This window comes from Mustela lutreola, chromosome 1, assembly GCF_030435805.1.
Source record: "Mustela lutreola isolate mMusLut2 chromosome 1, mMusLut2.pri, whole genome shotgun sequence".
NCBI lineage: Eukaryota > Metazoa > Chordata > Mammalia > Carnivora > Mustelidae > Mustela > Mustela lutreola.
Window position 1 is genome coordinate 146,980,029 of NC_081290.1, and position 21,145 is coordinate 147,001,173.

Consider the following 21,145-nt stretch of genomic DNA (forward strand, 5'->3'; position numbering starts at 1 on the left):
AGGTAGCCCACCCCTCTTGGGCCACATCCAAAAGAATTAGTTACTGTAATGATGAAAAGATTTCATATAAATATCAAAAGTACTTTTTTCCAAATGTAATGAAATGGTCCCAGACCTTAGATCCTGGGCACAGTATAGTCTCTGTCTGTCTCTTTCTCTCACACACAATACACGTGCATGTGTGTGTATACATGCACACACAAACACACGCACACACAGACTCTTTGGAATTTTGAAGTTCCAAATGTAATTCATTAATAAAACTATGGAATGCTTTTTTTTGTATAAATCATAATGAAGCGTTGAGAGATAAAGGAAGAACTAAAAGGGGTGAATAATCATCTGCAGCTCTAAAACTGAAATCTGTCATGTTAACTCCCAACTCAAACACCTAGTTTTAAAGATTTACCTTCAAGAAACCTAAAAGCTTGTATCCTGCCTCATTGACAACAGCCTCAAACTGTTTCCTGTCATTGCAGAAAACAAATCTTTTGCTCCTTTCTGCCTAGGGGAGGCAGAGGGACCGAGGTGGTCCTGTGTGGCTGAATTAGATGAAAGACTTGCCTTCCACCATGGAGACATGGAGTCTAATCAAGTGAAATGAGTTTTGAGATCCCAGCTCATTTCCTAGGGGAGATTGGTTCACATTACAAAATCACGACATCTCATTCATCACAACTGACGTGGTCTTTGCTCAGGAGAGGACCCCAACTGGGACTGAACCACCTGTCTTCTCTTGAAAGGGGGCACTTTATCCAAGTTAGAGTTGAAAGCCTTGGAGTGAGAAGGCTTGCCGGCTTCACCCGACTGATACATATGCAACATGGAAAGCAACTTCCATTTTAAAAAGGGCAGACAAGTTTAAGGAAGATTGGTGATTGTACGTTTAACGGCACCAAATACAAATAATCGTAATAGAGATGCTAAGACTTTATGGTAGGGAGAGCCAAGACTGGGGCTCCCTCATCTTTATCACCTAGATTTTATTAAACGGAGGTGAGAAGGATCAACATTTCCATGCATCAGAGTTTAAAATAGCAAAAAAATTGTCCTGCTTTCCAGGCTGATAAATGATCATCATCTCTTTTGTTTCTTTCAGGGCATCGTTATAACACCCCTGCTACTGCTGCTTTTTGTGAGTATTTTGATGTTGTCTTTAATATCTTTTATTAAAAGCCATCTACAACCCTTTAGGAAAGGACATTAGGATGAAATAGAAATTTGAATCCTTTTGCACCACTTTGCGTCACATTTTGTTCTTCCAGTTGAACTGTACCGAATAATAACATGTTGACATAAAGGATCTCTGTGGTCTCATGATCCAAGGATGGCATCAGAGCCCAGGGCTAAATCATTAATTATTGCAAATTAATGACCTGCGACATAGGTCACAGATATATGCTCTCTCTTTTCTCATTAGTAGAACCGAAGTGATTGCTAGTGACCCAGTGTTTGATAGAAAGAGCCAAGGACCAGAGGACCAGAGAAAACTTGGGTCCCAAGGCTTGTAGTAACTGGCTCTCTTACTCTGGGGAATGCTGCCTCAATTCTTCCATCTGTCGAATGGGAAGCAATAACATCTACCTAGGCTGTATGCCAGGGAAAATGAAATGCACTTCAGACATAAAAAATGCCAGCCACTGGTTAACTAAACAAAAATTGTTCTGAGAATGAGAACTGCTAATTAACTGTCTTATTTCTTTTGGCGCTAAGCATATGAGAAATTAGATGAAAGATTGTAATAGAAATTAATGTTATCTCATGCTGAGAAAAGCATATGTAATCATGAATGATACCTAAAATATTTTATGAACTGTGCATTTTTCATACGCAACATTTCCCAAGTATAAATCACTCAACTCATCACTGAAATGGAGTTGGGGATCGTTTCTGGGTGTGAAATGTAGCTGTTTGACTAGCACTATTTGTCAGAGAATTAAAACTATGGGGAAAATTTATTTAATTATAGTGTAATTACCCAAGTTGGAATTCAATTAGAGTAATAGTGTGAGGGACTTCATTTCTTACAAGCTGTGCAGGAAGTGGAGAGGGAGAGATGCTCTCCTAAGCAGTTAGATTCTGCATCTTTCATGAAAGACATTACCTTCAAGTAATAAACCTCAGCTTCCCCATTCCTTCTGAAATGCTGGCTCCATGCTGACAAGGTTAGGACGAGTCAAATCATCAGATCACTTTGCTCAGCATAACAAACCTCATTCATTTGGATTCTACCAATTCAGAATTTGCAGTGAGTCACATTAATACTGAAGTGAATATTGATTTGCATTTACTTGGAAGAGAAGTCTTGGTATGTGCCCAACTGCTCGCTCAATGTAAGGAGCTAGGATCACCCCTTGGTGTTCTTTCTGAGACCTTGGATCATGATTTCTGAGGGGGAAGCCCTCAACAGGCACAGGTTCCAGGCCAGTCTGAGGGCCCTCAGAAGACTAATGGAAAGCGTCACGGTTATGTGGTGCAGGTTTTCTCCACTGCAGAAGAGCTTCATCTCTTCCTGTGACTCTTTTAAGATGAGCTGGGGAGAAGCCACAGCTACAACTATGGGGCTGTGACCTAGGATAGCCCTTTGAGTATCTCAGAGTCTGGAATCTCTCAGACCCTGTTACAGCTCATAACTACAGAACCAGATGAGTTCTTTTCTCCTTCTGCCCATTTCCAGCCATAACAAGAAATGTTCCCAGCTTTTTAACATGATGACATCACACTGTTGCAAACTTTCTCCCACTCTTAGACAGAGAGGCTAGTGAGCTTTAGTTGGTTCAACATTTTAAACAATAGATCTACAAAAATAGTGAAAAAGACCCCAAGACCCTCAACTTCAAAGTTTAATGCTTCCCCTCTGAGCTAACTCATTAGACTGTCCCAATAGGTTCAATGACATCATCACACAGCATCAATAGATATGTCTGTGTTACATGACCTTACGTCACATGCATGGCATATAATACTTTTTGTCTGTTAGGGTTGTCGTGTGTTTCACAAAGCAAGGTCATTCCTTAAAAACTTGAATTACCAGGCTTCACTTTTGCACAGGACAAAAACCTGTGCAACTTAAATTAGTACACATTCCGCAAAAGCTGTAGTATTTTCCTGTCATCCTGGTTTGGATTGAATTGTGTACTCCCAAAAGATATGTTGAAGTTCTAACCCCTAGAACATTGAAATGTGACCTTATTTGAAAATAGGGTTATTGCAGATATAAATATTTAAGATGAAGTCCTACTGGTGCAGGGTGGGCCCTAAATCCAATACTGGTGTCCTTACAAGAAGAGGTGTCAGACCCAGAGGGAGAATGGCAAGTTGTGTCAGAGATTGGAGGAATGTGCAGACAAGCCAAGGAGCAGGAAGGATTGCTGGATGGCAGATATCATGGCTGGAAGAGGCAAGAAGGGATTCTTCCCTACAGACTTCAGAGGGAGCCTGGCCTTGCTTGATTTCAGACTTATAGTTTCCAGAGCTATCCAACAAATTTCTGTTGTTTTAAGCCCCCTAGTTTGAGGTATTTTGTTAGAGAAGCTGAAGAAACCAATACAACCGCAAGAAATTGAATTGTCTCTTTAAAATCTTATCTTGAAAATGGAAATTTCTAAGTGTTCAGGTGTAGTAGCTAGTAAAGGCCATTTTTACTGATGGAATCTCAGTTCTCTGTATTCTTGACCTCTCCTCAGAATGTCCCCCTTCACCATCTTGCTCCAACTGAAACCTGTCCTCTGATTCATGTTTCTGCTACAGGTGTCTTTCATATCACTGAGCCTTGAAATGGGGTAAGGTGTCTCTCTCGCACCTCATTACCAATTCCAGATCATCTCCCATGCATTCCTCATAAAATATTTTCATTCCTTTGGAGGTTATGCCAATATACCTATATGACCAGCTACCGCTTCTTACTGTAATTATCAGTAGAACCCAAGGTCACTCTCTGGGTCCAAAAAATGTTAGCACCTTCCCATTGTCTTTTTTTTAATAGTATGCTTAGATTAATTCTTGGTGTTTTTCAATTTTCACATAATTGATCCTCCTTATATCCTGGCCTCTAAATTCTTGACCTCTTCTCCAGTAAGAATACCTTCCACTTCCTCTCAGCCAATCACCCCTGTAGTCACACACATCTTTGACTTTATTACTGCCAATAACCGCATCCTTACATAATCCCCTTTTGAAATGTCTCCTCTTACCAATGGCTCCTATTTTTGTGACGTATTCCCCAAATTAAAAAGTCTTCAAACTTGCTAGACTGGCCAGTTTATTTACCTTACCACCTTAACAAAGCCTCTAACCTACTCTACCCTCTCTCCCTTACCCTCACATCCCATCTTACCTAGCCTAGATCTCATGGTCTGTCATTATAATTACTATACGACATATGCCATCAAGAACCTTACTGCTTCATATTTGCATGGTAAAGAGCCAATCCTGCTTAAACCCAACGCTGGATCTTCCTGCATGTGTACCTGAATGTGGATGGAACACGCACTCGCATGCTGACTGGTCTCATTTGAAATTCATGACAACTAACTGTGGGCCTGGTGATCCTATTGCCTTCTCCTAATTAATCCTCACCCCTACTCTCCAGAGAATCATTTCATACCTTCTCCTTGTTTCTCAAATCTCTGCTGCCTCTTCTCGTTTTTCATCTCATCCGATGCAGAAAGGAACTAGCCTGTGAGGAAATTAGAAGCAATCAGAAATTTTATAAGATCCCACCTCCCTGCATCTATATTCTTTGTCTTTTCTCCTGTTTCTATAGATAAACTGTCTTTGCCCTCCTCTAAGGCCAGTCCCTCCTGTTGTGTTATCTCTTATTGCCTTCTTAACAATATGATTCACACAGATTTCCCCCTTTCTCCTATATTATCAAATTTTCTATCTCTGCTGGATCAGTTCTATTAACATATAAGTATTCTGTAATATTACACATCTTGAAAATTAAACCTCACCTTATCCCACCTGCTGTCCATTTTTGCCCACTGTTTTATAGCAAAATTACTCAAAAAAAGGTATTTAAGCTTTCTCTTCACTCATTCAATAAGTATCAAGTTCTTCTTACATGCTAGGCACTTTCTTTCAAGGATATAGCAATGAGAAAAAAGATACATCTTTGCTCTTGTCGAGGTTATATACTTATAGAAAGAAACAGCCAATAAATAAGTGAAAATATAATGTATAAGATGAGTGATGCATACTGAAGAGAAAAATAAAGTGAGGAGGAGAATAAGAAGTACCAGAATGTGTTGGGTGAATTACTGTTTTCAATAGAGCAGTCAAGGGTGGGACTTACTGAGAAAATGATATTTGGGAAAGGCCTAGAGGAGATGAGGGAGCCTTTGATGCCTTCTGATGGTAGAGTGCTCCAGCTGGAAGGAATAGAAAGTGGAAAAGACCTGAGAGTGTGCATGGTGTCCTAAGGAATAGTGAGCAAGCCAGTATGGCTAGAATGCAGTGAGCAAGGAGGAGAGTAGATGGAGATGAAGTCAGGGTCATAGCAGGCGCCAAATGATGTAGGACCTTTCAGTCCTTTGTTAAGGACTTAAAATTTTAATTTGAGAGAGACAGGAAACCATTAAAAGAGTTTTGATAAGAGAATGGCTTGTTCTGGCATATCTTTCCAATAGATGATTCTGGATGCTGGGTTGAGAATAGATTGTCAGGAGCTAATGAGCTCCTGAGCAATTAGAAAACTAGTACAGTATCCTGGCAAGAGACACTTTAACTTGGGCCAAGGTGGTTGAGTAAATCTGGTGGAAAGTATTTGGAAGTAGAACTTGAAAGAACTGAAAGGTTGAATAAAGGTTATGAAGGAACAGAAGAGTCAAGGATGATGAAGTCAGTACAACTGGAAGGATGGAGTTACCACTTACTAAATAGAAAAGACTGCAAGGTTGAACAGGTTAAAGGAACTTATAAGGAGCTCAGTATTGCACATATTTGGATAAAGAAGTCTTTGAGACATCCAAGTAAAGAAGTCAAGTAAGCCGTTGACCGAGCCTGGAATTCAGAGGGGAGGTCTGGATAAGAGAAACACATTTGGGAGAGGTCAGCATTGAAATGGATTTGAAATTAGAAAGAATGAGATTACCAAGAGAGTAGAGAAGGAAAGGTATCAGTGGACTACCTTCTGGGGGCATCCTACTAGAAGTCCTAGCAACAGCCATCAGACAACAAAAAGAAGTAAAAGGTATTCAGATTGGCAAAGAAGAAGTCAAACTCTCTTTCTTCACAGATAACATGATACTTTATATGGAAAACCCAAAAGATTCCACCCCCAAACTACTACAACTCATACAGCAATTCAGTAATGTGGCAGGATACAAAATCAATGTACAGCAATCAGTTGCTTTCTTATACACTAACAATGAAAATATAGAAAGGGAAATTAGAGAATCGATTCCATTTACTATTGCACCAAGAACCATAAGATACCTGGGAATAAACCTAACCAAAGAGGTAAAGAATTGGTACTCAAGGAACTACCGAACACTCATGAAAGAAATTGAAGAAGACACAAAAAGACAGATGAGCATTCCATGCTCATGGATCAGAAGAATAAACATTGTTAAAATGTGTATACTGCCTAGAGCAATCTATAGTTTCAACGTAATGTATACTTTCAACCTGATCAAAATTGCACCAGCATTTTTCAAAGAGCTGGAACAAACAATCCTAAAATTTTTATGGAACCAGAAAAAACTCGAAATTGCTAAGGAAATATTGGAAAAGAAAAACAAAACTGGGGGCATTGTGTTGCCTGATTTCAAGCTTTACTACAAGGCTGTGATCACCAAGATAGCATGATACTGGCACAAAAACAGACACATAGACCAGTGGAACAGAATAGAGAGCCCAGATAGGGACCCTCAACCCTATGGTCAAATAATCTTTGACAAAGCAGGAAAAAAAATACAGTGGACAAAAGACAGTCTCTTCAATAAACAGTGCTGGGAAAATTGGACAGCTATGTATAAAAAAAAGAAACTCAACCATTCTCTTACACCATAGACAAAGATAAATTCGAAATGGATAAAAGACATCAACATAAGGCAGGAATCTATCAAAATCCTAGAGGAGAACATAGGCAATAACCACTTTGACATCAGCCACACCAACTTCTTTCTAGACGTGTCTCCAAAGGCAAAGGAAATAAAAGCAAAAATGAACTTTTGGGACTTCATCAAGATCAAAAGCTTCTGCACAGCAGAAGGAAACAGTCAACAAAACAAAGAGGCAAACCCACAGAATGGGAGAAGATATTCGCAAATGACACTACAGACAAAGGGCTGATATCCAAGATCTATAAAGAACTCTTCAAACTAAACACACACAAAACAGATAATCATGTGAAAAAATGGGCAGAAGACATGAACAGACACTTCTCCAAAGAACACCTACAAATGGCTAACAGACACATGGTTAGATGTTCATTATCATTAGCAATCAGGGAGCGTCAAATCAAAACCACATTGAGACACCACCTTACACTAATTAGAATGGCCAAAATCAACAAGACAGTAAACAACAAGTGTTGGAGAGAATGTGGAGAAAGGAGAACCCTCTTCCACTGTTGGTGGGAATGCAAGTTGGTGCAGCCACTTCAGAAAACAGTGTGGAGATTCCTTAAGAAATTAAAAGTAGAGCTACCCTATGACCCTGCAATTGCACTACTGGGTATTTACCCCAAAGATACAGATGTAGTGAAGAGAAAGGCCATCTGCCCCCCACTGTTCATAGCAGCAATGTCTGCAGTCGCCAAACTGTTGTAAGAACCAAGATGCCCTTCAACAGACGAATGGATAAAGAAGATATGGTCCATATATACAATGGAATATTATGCCTCTATCAGAAAGTATGAATATCCAACTTTTGTATCAACATGGACAGAACTGGAAGAGATTATGCTGAGTGAAATAAATCAAGCAGAGAGAGTCAATTATCATATGGTTTCACTTACTTGTGTATTATAAGGAATAACATGGAGGATGTTGGGAGTTGGAGAGGAGAAGTGAGTTGGGGGAAATCGGAGGGGGAGACAAACCATGAGAGACTGTGGACTCTTAGAAACAGAGGGTTTTGGAGGAGAGGGTTGGGGGGGGTTGGGTGAGCCTGGTGGTGGGTATTAAGGAGGGCCTTTATTGCATGGAGCATTGGATGTGGTACATAAACAATGAGTTTTGGAACACTGAAAAAAAAATTAAATTACATTTTTTTAAAAAGTCAGCAAAGACTACTGGGGATATCCACTTTGCTTAGGAAGAACACCAAAAGGTTTTGGTATCCTAGAAGCTACTAGAGAATGTGTTTCAAAAAAGGGAGAGTGATCAACTACTTCAAATGGTGGTAATAGTTCAGATATAATGAGAATCAACTGGTTTTAACAAGATGGAGGTCAGTGGGGACCCCAGCAGGAGCTATTTCAGCAGAGTTGTGGAGGTAAATACCTAAAGTCAGTTCAAGAATGAATGAAAAAGAGTTAAAGACAGTGATAATCACTAACTCTTTTGAGGCATTCTGTTATAAAGTATGCAGAAAATGGGACAGAACAAAGTTAATGTAGGATCTGTTTTTAAGTTGGGAAAATTACTAGGATATTTGTATTGACACATTAATTCAGTTAGAGAAGAAACAATTCATACAGGAAAAAAAAAAAAAAGAACAGAAAATTTGTGGACCCATGTCTTTGAGTAGGAGAAAGAAGGTGAGTTCTAGTGCAGAAAGGAAGAGTATGACCTCCTAAGCACAGGTAGTTCATCCATAGTAATAGGAGGGAATCCATGGGATAATGGCAAAGATACAAGTAAATTTGTTTGTGTAACTATAGGAGTCTCTTATGATTGTTTATATTTTCCCGGTGAAATGGCAAGTGAAGTTAGGCATGGAGGACAAAAAAAAAAAAGGCAAGAAGGTTTTGGAGATTTGATGAGAGAGGAAAAGATATGAAATAGTTCTACGGCAAAGATACTTGGATGCTCTGGTAGCACTAAGAACCATCCTGAGTCTTTACACTTGGCATTGGCTCAACCTGATTTTCCACTCAGATATCCACATGGCTCTGTCCTTCACTTTCATCTCTGATCTCCAATCAAATGCCATTTTAGGAGAGAATCCTTTCCTAACTACTTCATGTAGAACAATATACCCTGTCTCCACCAGTCTCTCCCCACCTATCATCCTTCATCGTTCTTTTTAGCATTTATTATCACATGACATCTTCATCATTTGTTAACCTGTTTATTATCTCTCTTCCTAACTAGAACATAAGCATCACAGAAAAACAGGGATTTTATCTGTTCTGGTCACTGCCGTAACCCCAGTGCCCAAAATAGGGACGATCCATGGAAGCCACTCAAACACATTTTCTGAATGGATGGCTGGTCAAGGAAAATGTTTCTGTACTCACAGCACTTCTCACACCAAATGTGTGCGGTTTCCACGCCAAGCAATTCTCCAGTTATCTGTGGATACCAAGCGAATGTCCTGCAGTTTTTACACTGCAGAGTTAGCACAAACCCCCACAGGTAAAGGGCTCACTTCCACAAGACTGCCCCCCACTTCCAGAACCAAGTAGTGGGTCTCCAAGATACTCACACTTCTGTCTGACTTGGCTTCAGAGGATCCCATGACCCCCAACCCAGGCTTGATAATTTGCTGTTATTATGGCTCACAATGCAGGGAAACATTTACCTGCTACTGCCAGTTTATTTTACATGATATTATACCTGGAGTCCCGGAGCCAAGCCCCGCATCGGGCTCCCTGCTCAGTGGGGAGTGTGCTTCTCCCTCCCCCCGCTCATGTCCGCTCATGTCCGTTATCTCTCTCTCTCAGATAAATAAAAATCTTAAAAAAAAAAAAAAGAATACAAATGAGAAGGCAGGTGCAGAGGTACATAGGGCAAGGTTTAGAAGGGTCCCAAGTGCAGGATCTTATGTCCCCATGGACTTTGGGGGTGTACTAACCACATGCATATGGATGCGTTCACCAATGCAGGAACTCTCCAAACCCTTTGTGCTGGGAACTAGGACAAAATCCAAATATTATAGTAAAAGATGCTCCTATCACCCCTGTGACTCAGGAAGTTACATGGTTTTGGAAGCTCTATGCTAGGATGAAGACCGAATATATAACATTTCTTATTGTACCACATCTGAGATGGACAGATGAATGAATGCATCTGTCCCAAGAGTTGGGTTAGGTCTCTTTTAAGACTGGTATTTCCTGGTTACATACTCTACCTTTAGGCATTCATTCCTTTATTATAAGGCCATCTTGAAGGCCCTGGCTTCCCTTTCCTCACAATCTGTGTGTAGAGATAGCATGGTATGGTGAGAGGCATAGAAATGTGGCTCAGTCTGCAGCCAGATTGTTGTGTAACAGTGGGTTTTCCTTAATCCCTTTCAGCTTCAGTTTTTTCCTCTGTAAAATGAGGATTACGATAAGATGAAGTGAGTTAATTTATGTGAAAACGTGCTGTAAGTTATAAAGAACCATGCAACTGCTAATTATTTACATTTGACGCTTTAGAGAGGAAAATAGACAGTAATTCCAGGAAGGAGGTCAAGATTCTGTAGAAATGCTTATCAGAGATGCAGCAACAGTCCAACTAGCCCAGACCTTAATGGTGGGCTGAGCCTTAAAACTTAACCTTTAAGGTTCTACAATGATTTATAGTGTAGAATCTTATAATCTACATCTAAATAAGTCCAGTGTTTACCATGGCTGATCGTGAGAGCAGTAAAACTTTTCCTGAAATATGACCATTTCCTCCTAAGATTTAAAGTGCTTCTACATAGACTATCTTGGTTTTCTTGATAATACACTGCTGATATTGGCAGGACTGGAAATTATTGTCTTTATGTTGTCAGTAGCTATACACCGGTCCATGGAGTTCTGTTGTAAGGATAAATGAAGCCTCCACCAGCTTTTAAAACTGCCGTTGTCATCCATTCCTTGGAATTCCGTGTTAATTTCCGTTACAAAGCAACGTGCCAAGTGGTAAGCATCCACTAGATTTGAAGTTCTGCCAGGCCAGGAACCAGGCATGCCTTATTCATTACCTTATCTCCAATGCCAAATATTAAATAAATGTTTCTTGGAAGGAGGGGAATAGAAGGGTGAGTGAGTAAGGAGTGGTTAGAGTGGTTCAGATGATAAGTGAATGGATAGAAGGTTAGGGTCTCAGCCTGGTGCATAAAATTTTACCTAATATTTGCTATGAGAAAGAATTTACAGTTTTTTTTTCAATAATATTAAGTAAAACATCCATTCTTTTATTCAGTGTTTTAATGCCTACTGTGCACAGTGAATATTATAGAGATCAATCTGACATTGATCCTTCTCTCAGAGAATTTATGGTTTAATAGAGAAGATAGAATACATTCATAGGCAATTAAAATCTAAGCCAGAAATTGTTAAGTATCACAAGTATCAAAATATTTCAAAGGAGATTGCTAAAATAGAAAACATTTCATTTAATAGAAGAAGTGTGGGGGGGGCGGTTACAGAGAATTTTGTACTGAAAGGAAACTTAATTTGAGGAAAAAGAGAAGGTTAGATGGAAACTTCTGATGTTTCTCAAAGGATCTCCTACTTACTTCAGATTTTTTCATATGCATGGCTCTGATTCTGTTATGTCTAACATCACTTCAAAACTTTCCATGTCTTTCCTTTCTTTGATATGGTTGTTTACCAGCCATTATTACAGTCTTTGTGCAGCAGCCAATAGTAGAGAACACTGAAGGAGAGAGATTTTAGAGCAGGAATTGGAGTGGAGTGTGGTAGCTAAGGTGAAGAGGCCAGAGCCCTGAGTTCAGCATGTAGGTGGTGAGGTCAGCCTGTCAGGTTTGAAATCTGAGTCAACCACCCTGGGAAGGTCAATGGGGCAGAGTGAAGCTCCCACTTCTGTGGACTCCAGCTCCCCTGAAGCCTCCTTAGCTGCCACCCCACAGCATCTAACCAACCCCATCTTGCTTACTCTAAGGAATGAAAGGAAACAATGTGAACTTCTTTTTCACTTCCTCTGAGAGTTAAGACAAAGGTGGACATAACCATCTTCTTACCATAGAATAGGTCTGTCTAATTCAATGCAGTTGTGATCTAAAGAAACCATATATTAGAGACCATGTTCATGGTCTCAATTTCCATAATTCTATAGACCACCAATGTCTTTAAATAAGTTTATGTTTGGCAGGGGAAGGTCAGGAACACTTCGAGCTTGTGCCATTAAGAGGACAGATCAAGGCCTTGTTCACTTCCACCCCAGCCATAAAGGTCATTGAACATCAAGGCCTCTGGAAACATTCAGAGTCCAAACTGAGACCACTGCTGTAAGTTATGTCCTTAAAGTCATAGATCAGACCATCTTCATACACGGGGATGGTCACATCAGTATCTTAGGATATTTGATAAACATTCATCTACACGCTTACCTGTTCAGTAGCAGGTAAGCACCCCTGAAGTAAGTGGGAGCACTGCTAGCTCTGACGTCCTGTCACGTGATTGGATATGACTCGATTTCTTAGGAAGCCGGCCTCTGTTCAAGCAGGTATTTATGAGGCATTATGATAATTACACATATACACACACACATACAAACCCGGATGTACACTCACATACATGCACAGCAGGCTCTTTCTGAGCTAACTCAGAAACTTATGTTCCACTGATGTGACCCTCTCTTCTGATACTTTTCCATTTCAATGGTTCTTAAATTCAGTAGGCTTGATTTCCCACCACACTGTCTAAGAAACCTTGTTTTTTTAGGGAGGAGAGGGGGAAGTGGGAGGAAAGAGAATAATTCTTATCAAGTGGCTATAAAATATACTTCACACGTAATCCCATGACTCCCTTTAGACATATTATCCTCATCTTGTATGAGAAAAGTCAGACTCAAAGAGGTTTTGTAACTCATCAGAGGCTACGCAACTAGTAAAGAACACGAGGGACTGTCAGCCAGGCTCTGTGTCCCCTTGAATGTTCCTTTCCAAATTAAGCTTTCAAAGCAAGGCTCTAAGGAGAAGGTTTATTTTAAGACAGACTACCAGCTCTCAGTTATTATTTCTTGGCCATGGATATTGTAGGTAACATAGGAAAGACAAAAAAGAAGGCATAATTATCATCTTGAAGAAACTTAAGGCTTATTTGGGTAAACAAGAACAAAGAACACGGGAGAAATTTAGAGGAAAAAATTCACTGCTAACCTACACGGTTCAGACTACATGGTTCAAGAGTTCATGTTAGAGAGAGAGCCAGGGTAGGGGAGACAGGTCAGTGACAGCTTTCAAGGCTACAATCATCATTAGTTTCCCTAGTAATTGGCCATCTGTGATAGAAAATTATTGCCATTTTAGTCCCATCAATATAAACAGAAACAAATGAATACAGCCATTAGTGTCATGTATAATACTCTGATTATTTTTTGTAATATGTTCCCAATGACGGTTGCATAATTGATGGTCACATACGTGTGTGATGTACAAAGTGATAAAACAGAAAGCACTTAAAGAGAAACTAGCCATTTGCTTCACACTGAACCAGTCTCCACCTTGTACCCAAGAGTGTCCCTAAAGCCAGTGAAGACAGACCTCCTCTTGAACTTGAGAGTAGCATATATTTGTGCTCAGAAATCGTTCTCACACAGAGAGAATTTTGTAAAGCAAAATAATCTGTGGAGTCTTTTGCAAATGCTCATGTGAAGGACTCCTCCTAGATCTTACTGAACCATGATGGGTGAGGGGGAGCACCTCGTAAACCATTTTCGAGTGCTCCAGAGGTAACATTGATAAACCCCTTCTCCCTTTCCAGGATCACTGACCCAGAGAGGCCAACGCCTCTGCTGGTCTGGGACTTCTTAGACTTAACTGAAGGGACCAGTAACACTGGAGGAAAGCCAGGCTTTTCCTTTAGCTCTTGCTTCCCTCCTCAGCACCAGCTGCTGCTGCTCCTGGTGCTCCCTGAGCAGGTGGGGTATGGCCAGACTGAAAAGGACACTGCATCCCTATGCCGCTCTTGTCCTTTGGTCCCCAGGCTTAGAGCACTCTTCTGGGGCAACTTGCATATTTGCTCCACTTAAGGGACTCTTTGGCAACAGTAGGCTCTTTGGTTCCTGAACCAAACAGATTGACAAGACCAAATTCTGTGGTCAGGGAATCAGGAGCAAAGTTTGTTCCCATGTGCCTCTGAATATCTCTCTCTCCAGCCCTCCATGTCCCGGAAGCCCGTCTCTCCACACGTTTTCTTTTTGGGTTAGGATAAACCATTTTCCAGTTCTTTCGAGCACATTTTACTAAATAACCTGTGTGGTTTGAGTAACCAGAATTTATAATTGCACACAGCTTCCATCAGTTAATGGAAGATAATCCTGTGTTTTAAATTTGCATATCACAAAAGGAAAAATTTTACATAATTTTTTACCTTTAAAAATTATCAAAAGCCTATTTTTTCTTTATCTCTCAAAGAAAGAAAAATACCATGTATCTCTATATTAAAAGGCTCATTTCCTCTACTAAGTATATATACCTTCCATGCACTAACCCAATTTTAGCTTCATGCATGTGGCTAAATCGATATGGGTATTTAACAATCATATTTTAATTTTGATAGAAATCATTGTCATCTTTACATTGAGCCTGCCAGCTGGTGTACATTGAAGTCATTGATTTTGTGTGAGTAATCAGTGTGGTTTGCATGTTTCCCTGCAAGAGAAAGGGCAGCAGGAATGAAAGAAAAGCTGAACTGTAGTTTCTAGGGAAGGATGAAACTCTAGAAGGATTTGGGGGACTGGGGCCTGGGGACACTCTCCCTTATTCTGTCTGAATGCTTGTCTTTGCGACAGGAAGGAGACAGGTATTTATGTGTATGTCTGTGTAGGGAGACAAAGTTTGAGCCCATAAGAGGCGAGCTCCCTCCTTTTCCCCCTCCCAAGGGTGGGCTCTGAGGGCCAGAGCGGAGGGTGGAAATTGGGTAGGAAGTGAACAAATCCTGCTCTGTATCTGAAGCGGCTTCTTCCTGATTTTCTCACAGAAGAGATTTACCATTCATCATTCTACAGTATAAACTAAATATCTGTTATTATATTTTCCCTGAATGTGGTACTAATGAAAGCAAAGACCAATCACCAAGGGTGAATTATTTAATACAATAATGTCTTAATAGCTGAGAAGAGACACGAATAGTAGAGACGCCTGTGGCTAATGGATTTCCCTGGTAGGAGATAAAAGGCTGATTACACAGCAGAGCAAGTGAAGACCTGGTGCATTAATGACAATTTACAGGTCAGCTCACTTACAGAAGTGATTTAAAACGCACCATCTGTTTTCTAACTCTAGGTTGATAACTATGATTTTACAGGCAGTCAGCGTCTCCATCAAGAATTGTTACTTATTTGTCTTTCTGAGTCTTGGTCGGCTCCATAATATTGTACCCACTGGACCCCCAGATTCTTTCCAAATTAAGCAGTTTCTAAATTGAATGGATAACAGTCAATCCTGCTTCCATTCAGCCTTTGTCTGCCAGCTTAGAAAATTATTTTTAATTTTCTAACTATGACCTATGACATCCATTGTGTATATTGGATGAAATCTTTCTGATGCGTTCACTCTGGTGCTAGCTAGGTATCATCCTTGACAGAGTAGAGAAGATAGTCACTCAAATAATTCAGTGTGTTTTGTGCTCAAATCTGGACACCTAATTGAGAAAGGCTGCATCATCAACTACTACTTACCAAGTTTCTCCCCACCCCTCCTTTTGCTTCCTCCTCCCTCTTCTTGCTTCTGCCTGCCCTCCGGTTCCCGACCTTCATGCAGGCACCACACACACGTGCACACACATACACTCCCTCTTGCTCTCACATAGGCAAGAAAGGGGGAGCCCAGCTTTGGCTTCCACTCTGCCCCCTTCCCCCATTTCACTCTTTTGTACCTTTTGTAATTAATATGCAGTAGACTGTAAGAATTAAGTATGAGGGCTGTGAAGTGACACTTTCAGGTTTAGATCCTGGCTCTGTCACTCTCTAGCTAATGACCTTGTCTAGCAGTTCTCAGATATGAAAATACAGGTGCTAGTAAGACCTACCTGGAGGAGTTGCTGTGAGGGTTAAATTTTCCGACACACATCAAGCTTTTATTTTTATTTATTTATTTTTTATTTTTTAAAGACTTTATTTATTTATTTGACAGACAGAGATCACAAGTAGGCAGAGAGGCAGGTAGAGAGAGAGGGGGGCGGCGGCTCCCTGCTCAGCAGGGACTCGATCCCGGGACCTGGGAACATGACCTGAGCCAAAGGCAGAGGCCTCAACCCACTGAGCCACCCAGGTGCCCCACATCAAGCTTTTAGAGCAGTGTCTGGCTTATAGAGAGTACTCAAAAAAAGTTGTCATTATTGTAATTACAGGACATGGTTGGGAGGCCAGGCAACGGATCCTTTCCTAGGGTCTGTAAATTAAGTAGGGCTCGGTAACTTACTTGTGAGTTGGAAGGATGGAAAGAAAAGAAAACATTGTCAGGCCTCTTTTTCTACCTGTGTATGGTAGGCATTTATCAACTGAACTCACATCTGTTGTTGAATACCTACAGTGTACTAGATGAGTGATTCTCAAGGGGCGACCCCGAGCCCAGCAGCATCAGCATCAATGGAGCCATATTCGAATGCACACTCTCGACATCCTCCCCATCCCTCTCTCAAGGTGGGGCCAAGAAATCTGTTTTAAGAAGCCCTGTAGGTGTTTCTGGTATGCTACAGTGAGAACCACTGCCCTAGATGTAAAGTGTAGGCAGTATGCTGGGCCCTGGGATATAAACATGGATAAGATACCTGTCCCTGACCTTCTGGAATATACAGTTTACTGAGAGACAGATTTGTACACAGGAGCAACCAAAGACCCTGAGGGGAACAATATAAATGCAGAGCCACAAAAGAAACCAAGTCTGCAACTCAAGAGGAGGGTTTGGAAAGAATTTCTAAAGTAGTTATTGAACTAACTCTTAGACAAAGACTAGAACTCTTCCATTTACAGGTGGGGGAAGGTGTTCTATGGAAAGGAACTCGGTGGTGGGTGGACATGCATACATGCCTCAACTTTTTTTTTAATATTTAAAAAGAATTTCTTTATGAGAAAGAGAGCTCAAGCAGGGGGAGGAGGGGCAGAGGAGGAGAGAGAGAACCCCAAGCAGGCACCACACTCAGCATAGAGCCCGATCTCAAGCCCGAGATCATGACCTGAGCTGAAATCATGAGTCAGATGCTTAACCTACTGAGCCACCCAGGTGCCCGTACACCTCAACTTTTAAAAAGCAACTCCTGGAGAGGAGGGGTTTTGTGTTGTGTTCACTCTTGGATTCCCAATCCCTAAAACATGCTTCTGGCTCACAGGAGGCACCAGTAACTATTTGAATAATTAAATACAAAGGTCCTAAACCACATATTTTTCACTAAAACATTTCTTCTCAGCATGATATTAAAACAAATAAACAAACCTGATTGTGAGTTCTGTGCTTTAAAGCATCATATTCCTAAAGGAAATTAGCCAGTGACCAGATTGTTCATTTAACACAGTGTATCTTATAATACGGGTTGGCAATATGAGACTATCCCCTTTAAATCTGCCAGGGTAGCTCCATGAAGCCCAGAGCCCTGGCCTGATACATACTTACCCCAAACCTGCAACTCTATCCAAAGTTATAAATTATGGATGCTTCTTATAAACACACTGGTCTTTACAACAGAAACCCTGGCAGGGTCTTCATTAAAATGTGAGGAACCAAATATACCAGGCAACATATTTCCTTCTGCTTTAGTTACAATCAACTCTGCATACAAAATGATCGGTCTGCTACTTTCCTGGTCATGTTCTCATATGTTACCCTATGCCAGATGCTCGTTCTTCTTTCTTCCGGATGCCAAGGTATACTTCATAGCGTCAGGCACTTCCCCAAGGGTATCTCTGCATCTTCACACTGACCACAGTGACAGGTCTGGTTGTCGATTCAAAAGAAAGGACTTATGCCAAGTTAGACATCAGAACTGAGATTTCCTTCCTTTCAGACCCACTTCTAAGGGAGTCATCCTATGGGATTTTCTCCCCAGCATCACTGCATACCTAGTCTGGCTTCATGTACTCTGTTAATTACATCCCTGGCTGGCTTGCTCTTGTCTCTGATCTGTCAAAGCAGGGGGTTCCTCTAACCTGCATTCCTAATCGAGTGGACCAGAGATCATAGGTGTTTTAGAAGACAAAGGGACTTTGGAGATCACTTCTAGGAACACAAGCCTTCTGAACACTGAATACCCAATAAAATAAGATAGAAAGAGAGGCAAACTATAAGAGACTCTTAATTCTAGGGAACAAAGTGAGGGTTATTAGAGGGGAGGTGATGGGGAGGTGGAGTAATTGGGTGATGGGCATCAAGGAGGGCACGTGATGTGATGAGCACTGGGTGTTATACCCAACTGATGATCACGGAATTCTACCCCTGAAACTAATAATGCACTATGTGTTAACTAAATTAAATTTAAATTTAAAAAAAAATTTAAAATTGAACATGCAGTTGATCTATTGTGTGGTGGATGGAGAAGTTAAAATAGATAAAAATTTTTAAAACCAAAGTTGACATGAATTCTCCTTTACCTCTCTTATCCCCAAATGCAGTCTTTTAGATAGAGTTGGGATTAAAAATAACCCCCAAATTAACTTAATAAATGATGTTTTAACTCTTCTCTCTATTTGATTTCTGGGGTAACTGCTCTTCAACAATACTTTCTAGTTAAACCACCAAAACTTCCAGTGTAGGAGAACTATGATCACAGAGTAAATTTGGCTGATGAGTTGCTTGAATATGTTTGAGAAGCAACATACTCTTCTGAACGGGACTCCAAATCTCTTGCAGAGTTAGGATTCTGTTCAGTTTTAGGTCTTCCCCTCCAGAGCAGCTTTAAGGAGCTAAGGAGGGCTGTGGAGGAGAACTGAGGGCAGAGAACACATATAGCCACCCTCACTCAGCTTCTTACACATGCACACATGCGTGCACACGCACACACGCATGCATCCTTTTTCACGTGGTTCTCGTCTTATTTAAAGGCCCTTTGTTTCTAGGTGCATATTGGAATTAATTGTGTTGCTATGATAAACAAGTAGTGAAAAAAAATAATGCTAAGTGACTGTATAACGTCACCTAAATATAAGGTTTTTTTTTTTTTCCCCAATATTTTATCTGTGAGAGAGAGAGAGAGCACAAGCGGTGGGTGGGGGCAGAGGGAGAGGGAGAAAGCAGACTCCTGACTGAGCAGGGATCCCAATGTGGGGCTCAATCCCCGGACCCTGGAATCACAACTGAGCAACCCAGGCGCCCCTAAGAGGTTTTCAAAAGAAACCTCTTTAAAAAAAAAAAAAAGAAGAAAGAAAACCTCTTCAAAAGAGGTTTTCAGTTTCGTATCTTTGTAACTTCAGAAGAAAATAGGGATATGATTTTGAATAAGAGTTTGGCACTTTTTAGCACCTTATATTTACAAATTACTTCATTTGTTCATTGTGCACAGCTTCATTATCTGCAAATTTACTTTCTCAGGTATTGGATTAAGCGTTGGGCCTACAGAGGGAATATAGCTTGATATGGTTATTCATTAAAACATTTTCAGAACACATTAAGTAACAGTAGAGTTGAGATAGAAAGGGAAACAGAAATACGTGAGATTACCGGTGAGATTCCAGGCAAGAATTGATAGCTTTTACTTGAAGGTTATCACTTGGAATCCTACTGCCTCTCTCCATACCTTGTGAACCTTATGGATTGAGCCCTGAGCTGGATGCTTTTGAACTTGAAAACCCTGTTCTTTAAAATTTATTCTTCTATTCATCTAATCCCTCAATTTCGCCATAAAGTATACATTTTTAAAAGTTTAATTCTTACCTCAGGAGCATCCTTAGGGTTACTATTTGTGGAAAGAAATATATATTTGTTAAATGCCTTGCACTTCAAAGACATCATTGCTCTACAATATGTTGTGCTTATTAGCTTTTAATACTTTGGCTTTGTGTAAAAGGAAACATCTAACAACTATGTGGCATTTAACACACCTGGAATCCTGTGCGTTCACATTTCTGTCACAGTTTTACTTTTTCTGTTTGTCTTTCTTCATTTCATTCATTTATATTGGTTATGGAGGAAAAGTTTAGAGGCTACAGTGTTTATGAGTTCAATACACAGCCAGTGGTCAGTGCTGAAGCTAGTATGAGATGAAGGCAAGCCCCTGATGGGAAGGACATACATTCTTGGCGTCTTGAGTGTGTGCACATGCGCGGAGGGGCTGAGGATGGGGGCAGATTTTTATGGAATACACCAGGGTGAAGAAAAGATTTCGGTAAGCTAGTTCATGCAGGAATTAGAAACCAGCGAAAATGCTGATCCCACGTCATTTTATTCTGAGCCACTGACTTCATTTATCTAGAGATTTCATTTGTTTTATTTAACATTCAGTGCCCTTGGTCACCACTACCTCCAAGTCTTTCACAACGTTTGTCTTCCAAAAGGTATTTCCAAGTTTAATTAAACTGAGGTAAATATGAAAATTGAGGTTTGGTCTACAGAGGAAGGGTGCAAGTAAGTTTCAACTTCCCAGGAGATTGCTATTGATGACTTGGAAGAACCTGACTGCAAAAGGGACTCATAAAAAACGATAAACATCTATGGGACAGGCTATTGTTTGTCTAAAGAGGTTTGAAAACCAGGAGGTTTTGAAAGCCATTAACAAATTAATAAGAAGCCTGCGATTCTTCGTGGTTGAGACTAACATGAGTGTGGGGCTGTTTATAGGCAAACACTATCTGTGCTCCTGGCAGTAGAATCTTTCTGAGGCCGAGATTATAGTCATTAGTGAAAACAAACCAAAAAATGAAGAGGGAGGAAAAAATGGGAATTATGAGCAGTGTCAAAACATACACATTTAGAAGGGATATATTGAAATTTTAGGTTGAAAAATAATGTGTATTTCAGGAATTTCCATTTCCTAGATTTTGTATACGAATACATTTTTAAAGGTATGTGAGATTCATTGCCTTTATTTTGAAGGATAGAAAAGTTAGAAACTATTTCATTTGCACAGATGAAAATGTGATCTTGAGAAGAGAATGATGAGAGATACCCT

At 40.4% G+C, this 21,145-nt stretch overlaps 1 protein-coding gene and 1 long non-coding RNA gene across 11 annotated transcripts in view; one reads left to right on the forward strand and one right to left on the reverse strand.

Moving 5' to 3' along the window:
- The window catches only part of SLC10A7 (solute carrier family 10 member 7), a 257,319-nt gene that overhangs the window by 184,046 nt on the left and 52,128 nt on the right, over positions 1 to 21,145 (forward strand). For all 10 annotated transcript variants that reach the window (XR_009354141.1, XM_059175993.1, XM_059175981.1 and 7 more), the window contains one exon: positions 1,100 to 1,135. Coding sequence is in view for 9 of the 10 variants with exons in the window: in XM_059175993.1 (XP_059031976.1) it covers positions 1,100 to 1,135 (36 nt within the window). In the remaining variant the exon portion in view is untranslated. The remainder of the gene's footprint in view (positions 1 to 1,099; positions 1,136 to 21,145) is intronic.
- Positions 1 to 21,145, reverse strand: part of LOC131832698 (uncharacterized) — a 57,344-nt gene that overhangs the window by 18,862 nt on the left and 17,337 nt on the right. The window contains exon 3 of the long non-coding RNA XR_009354144.1: positions 4,607 to 4,678. This is a non-coding gene — a long non-coding RNA (uncharacterized LOC131832698). The remainder of the gene's footprint in view (positions 1 to 4,606; positions 4,679 to 21,145) is intronic.